The 5,000-nt window shown below is 47.9% G+C and overlaps 1 protein-coding gene across 1 annotated transcript in view; it reads left to right on the plus strand.

Moving 5' to 3' along the window:
• LOC129695113 (Y-box-binding protein 3-like) overlaps window positions 1-5,000 on the plus strand; it is a 21,709-nt gene that overhangs the window by 6,913 nt on the left and 9,796 nt on the right. The window contains exon 2 of the mRNA XM_055631859.1: window positions 3,454-3,517. Within this exon, the coding sequence (XP_055487834.1) occupies window positions 3,454-3,517 (64 nt within the window). The remainder of the gene's footprint in view (window positions 1-3,453; window positions 3,518-5,000) is intronic.

Consider the following 5,000-nt stretch of genomic DNA (forward strand, 5'->3'; position numbering starts at 1 on the left):
GGGGGGGATCTTATAGAAACTTACAAAATTCCTAAGGGGTTGGACAGGCTAGATGCAGGAAGATTGTTCCCGATGTTGGGGAAGTCCAGGACAAGGGGTCACAGCTTAAGGATAAGGGGGAAATCCTTTAAAACCGAGATGAGAAGAACTTTTTTTCACACGGAGAGTGGTGAATCTCTGGAACTCTCTGCCACAGAGGGTAGTCGAGGCCACACAGTTCATTGGCTATATTTAAGAGGGAGTTAGATGTGGCCTTTGTGGCTAAGGGGATCAGGGGGTATGGAGAGAAGGCAGGTACGGGATACTGAGTTGGATGATCAGCCATGATCATATTGAATGGCGAATGGTGCAGGCTCGAAGGGCCGAATGGCCTCTACTCCTGCACCTATTGTCTATGTTTCTATGTTTCTAAAACACCAGGGGCGATTTACTGAAGCCAATTAAGCAGCGATTTGGGGAGGGGGGGTGGAAGAAAGATAGATAGATGGAGGAGGTTGATTAGCAGTCTTTGGACAAAGGGCTGACCTGGAAATGCAAGTGAAGGATAGAGGTGATGTGGAATGTGAAGCCGGAGGAAGGAATCGAGGTGGAATGGGGTTGGGGGAAGGGAGGGGACGTTGGGAAAAGTGTGCAGGGAATTCAGTTCGGTTTATTGTCAAATGTACCGGATTCAGGGGATATGGGGAGAAGGCAGGAACGGGGTACTGATTGGGGATGAGCAGCCATGATCACATTGAGTGGCGGTGCTGGCTCGAAGGGCCGAATGGCCTCTACTCCTGCACCTGTTGTCTATTGTCTATAATTGGCCCTAGGGTGGACCCAGTGGTCAGTGCGGACTCGATGGGCTGAAGGGCCTGGCCAGCTCATTTTACTGTCCCGTGTACTGAGGTACAGTGAAAAGCTTTTGTTGCGTGCTAACCAGTCAGCGGAAAGACAATACATGATTACAATCGAGCCGTCCACAGTGTACAGATACATGATAAGGGAATAACGTTTAGTGCAAGGTGAAGCCCGATCAAGGATAGTCAAACATAGACAATAGGTGCAGGAGTAGAGGCCATTCGGCCCTTCGAGCCTGCACCGCCATTCAATATGATCATGGCTGATCATCCAACTCAGTATCCCATCCCTGCCTTCTCTCCATACCCCCTGATCTCTTTAGCCACAAGGGCCACATCTAACTCCCTCTTAAATATAGCCAATGAACTGTGTGGCCTCAACTACCTTCTGTGGCAGAGAATTCCACTTTCACCACTCTGTGTGGGAAAAAAAATGTTTTTCTCATCTCGGTCCTAAAAGATTTCCCCCTTATCCTTAAACTGTGTGTGTGTGGCCCCTTGTCCTGGACTTCCCCAACATCGGGAACAATCTTCCTGCATCTAGCCTGTCCAACCCCTTAAGAATTTTGTATGTTTCTATAAGATCCCCCCCCAATCTTCTAAATTCTAGCGAGTACAAGCCGAGTCTATCCAGCCTTTCTTCATATGAAAGTCCTGACATCCCAGGAATCAGTCTGGTGAACCTTCTGTGTACTCCCTCTATGGCAAGAATGTCTTTCCTCAGATGAGGAGACCAAAACTGTACGCAATACTCCAGGTGTGGTCTCACCAAGACCCTGTACAACTGCAGTAGAACCTCCCTGCTCCTATACTCAAATCCTCTATGGTAAGAATGTCTTTCCTCAGATGAGGAGACCAAAACTGTACGCAATACTCCAGGTGTGGTCTCACCAAGACTCTGTACAACTGCAGTAGAACCTCCCTGCTCCTATACTCAAATCCTCTATGGCAAGAATGTCCTTCCTCAGATTAGGAGACCAAAACTGTACGCAATACTCCAGGTGTGGTCTCACCAAGACCCTGTACAACTGCAGTAGAACCTCCCTGCTCCTATACTCAAATCCTCTATGGTAAGAATGTCTTTCCTCAGATGAGGAGACCAAAACTGTACTCAATACTCCAGGTGTGGTCTTACCAAGATCCTGTACAACTGCAGTAGAACCTCCCTGCTCCTATACTCAAAGCATATCGGTTCTCCTGCATTTTTGGTCGACTCTGGATGTAAATGCTGCCGTTGAATTTGCTCGTCGAGGGATATGGGCCAAACCAGGAATCAGTCTGGTGAACCTTCTCTGTACTCCCTCTATGGCAAGAATGTCTTTCCTCAGCGGGTGAGGCAGCATCTATGGAGCGAAGGAATTTCGGGTCGAGACCCTTCAGTCTGATGAAGGAATAGATGCTGCCTCACCCGCTGAGTTTCTCCAGCATTTTTGTCTCCCTTCCTTTGTCTGTAGGGGAGTGGATCGGGAAAGTGGGATAACATTAGACCCAGTGTGAATATCGCCCATTCCTTCTCTCCAGCGATGCCGCCTGTCCCGCTGAGTTACTCCAGCAGTTTTTTTTTTTTGTCCACCTTCCATTTAAACCAGCATCTGCAGTTCCTTCCTACACACTGTGTGAACAGGTGATCGATGGTTTAGTTTCAGAGATACAGCGCGGAAACAGGCCCTTCGGCCCACCGGCTCCCTGCCGACCAACGATCCCCGCACACACTAACACTATCCTACACACACACTAGGGACAATTTTGTACATTTATAAACAAGCCAATGTCCAGGACAAGGGGTCACAGCTTAAGGATAAGGGGGAACTTAACAAATCCTGGGATGGCAGGACTGTCTTATGAAGAAAGACTGGATAGACTTGGTTTATACTCTCTAGAATTTAGGAGATTGAGAGGGGATCTTATAGAAACTTACAAAATTCTTAAGGGGTTGGACAGGCTAGATGCAGGAAGATTGTTCACGATGTTGGGGAAGTCCAGGACAAGGGGTCACAGCTTAAGGATAAGGGGGAAATCCTTTAAAACCGAGATGAGAAGAACTTTTTTCACACAGAGAGTGGTGAATCTCTGGAACTCTCTGCCGCAGAGGGTAGTCGAGGCCACACAGTTCATTGGCTATATTTAAGAGGGAGTTAGATGTGGCCCTTGTGGCTAAAGGGATCAGGGGGTATGGAGAGAAGGCAGGGGCGGGATACTGAGTTGGATGATCAGCCATGATCATATTGAATGGCGAATGGTGCAGGCTCGAAGGGCCGAATGGCCTCTACTCCTGCACCTAATTTCTATGTTTAATTCACCTGCAAACCCGGGGATCTCGGAGAAAACCCACGCAGGTCACGGGGAGAACGTGCAAACTCCGCGCGCTCAGCGCCCGTAGTCGGGATCAAACCCCCGGGTCTCCGGCGCTGTGAGGCAGCAACTCTACCGCTGCGCCACCGTGACTGCCTAGCATGGACTCGGTGGGCTGAAGGGCCTCCCTGTATCTTTGAAGATAAACATCGAAAATAAAAACGTCGTGATATTTTTTAGTATTTAGTATAAATTTAGCATTTTTTGTACATTAAATATTTATTATATTTTCAATATTTCATTATTTTTTTTTAAATTTCAGCAACAAGGGTTCTAGGCACGGTGAAATGGTTTAATGTTCGAAATGGGTATGGATTCATCAACAGGTGAGTCATTTCTTGAGTACCAGTTCGACATGAAATGTCCCTCCATTCCTTCTCTCCAGAGATGCTGCCTGTCCCGGCTTAGTTGCTCCAACATTTTGTTTTATCTTTAAGTGCAGAGTCTTAGAAACATAGACAATAGGTGCATGAGTAGAGGCCATTTGGCCCTTCGAGCCAGCACCATTCGCCATTCATTGTGATCACGGCTGATCATCCCCAATCAATAACCCGTGCCTGCCTTCTCCCCATATCCCTTGACTCCACTAGCCCCTAGAGCTCTATCTAACTCTCTCTTAAATCCATCCAGTGATTTGGCCTCCACTGCCCTCTGTGGCAGGGAATTCCACAGATTCACACAACTCTCTGGGTGGAAAAGTTTCTCCTCATCTCAGTCCCAAATGGCCACAGATTCACACAACTCTCTGGGTGGAAAAGTTTCTCCTCGTCTCAGTCCCAAATGGCCACAGATTCACACAACTCTCTGGGTGGAAAAGTTTCTCCTCATCTCAGTCCCAAATGGCCACAGATTCACACAACTCTCTGGGTGGAAAAGTTTCTCCTCGTCTCAGTCCCAAATGGCCACAGATTCACACAACTCTCTGGGTGGAAAAGTTTCTCCTCGTCTCAGTCCCAAATGGCCACAGATTCACACAACTCTCTGGGTGGAAAAGTTTTTTCTCACCTCAGTCTTAAATGACCTCCCCTTTATTCTAAGACTGTGTGTGTGGCCCCTGGTTCTGGACTCGCCCAACATTGGGAACATTTTTCCTGCATCTAGCTTGTCCAGTCCTTTTATAATTTGATATGTTTCTATAAGATCCCTCCCCCTCATCCTTCTAAACTCCAGTGAATACAAGCCTAGTCTTTTCAATCTTTCCTCATATGACAGTCCCGCCATCCCAGGGATCGATCTTGCAGTTCTGCAGTTCGTTCCAATACATTTTGCCCATCATCACCCCTGGACATCTAAGACTCGATCGAGTAAATCAGGTCTCTGTGTCCTTTAGATGTACACAAGACGCTGTAGTAACTCAGCGGGACAGGCAGCATCTCAGGAGAGAAGCAACGACAATAGACAATAGATGCAGGAGTAGAGGCCATTCGGCCCTACGAGCCAGCACCGCCATTCATTGTGATCATGGCTGATCATCCCCAATCAGTACCCCGTTCCTGCCTTCTCCCCATATCCCCCGACTCTCTCTCGCTATCTTTAAGAGCCTCTCTCTTGAAAGAATTCTCTCCAGAGAACTGGCCTCCACCGCCCTCTGTGAGGCAGAGAATTCCACAGACTCACAACTCTCTGTGAGAAAAAGTGTTTCCTCGTCTCCGTTCTAAATGGCCGACCCCTTATTCTTAAACTGTGTGTGTGTGTGTGTGTGTGTGTGTGTGTGGGGCCCCTGGTTCTGGACTCCCCCAACATGGGGAACATGTTTCCTGCCTCTAGCGTGTCCAAACCCTTAAAAATCTTATACGTTTCAATGAGATT

This window comes from Leucoraja erinacea, unplaced genomic scaffold, assembly GCF_028641065.1.
Source record: "Leucoraja erinacea ecotype New England unplaced genomic scaffold, Leri_hhj_1 Leri_941S, whole genome shotgun sequence".
Taxonomy (NCBI): Eukaryota; Metazoa; Chordata; class Chondrichthyes; order Rajiformes; family Rajidae; genus Leucoraja; species Leucoraja erinaceus.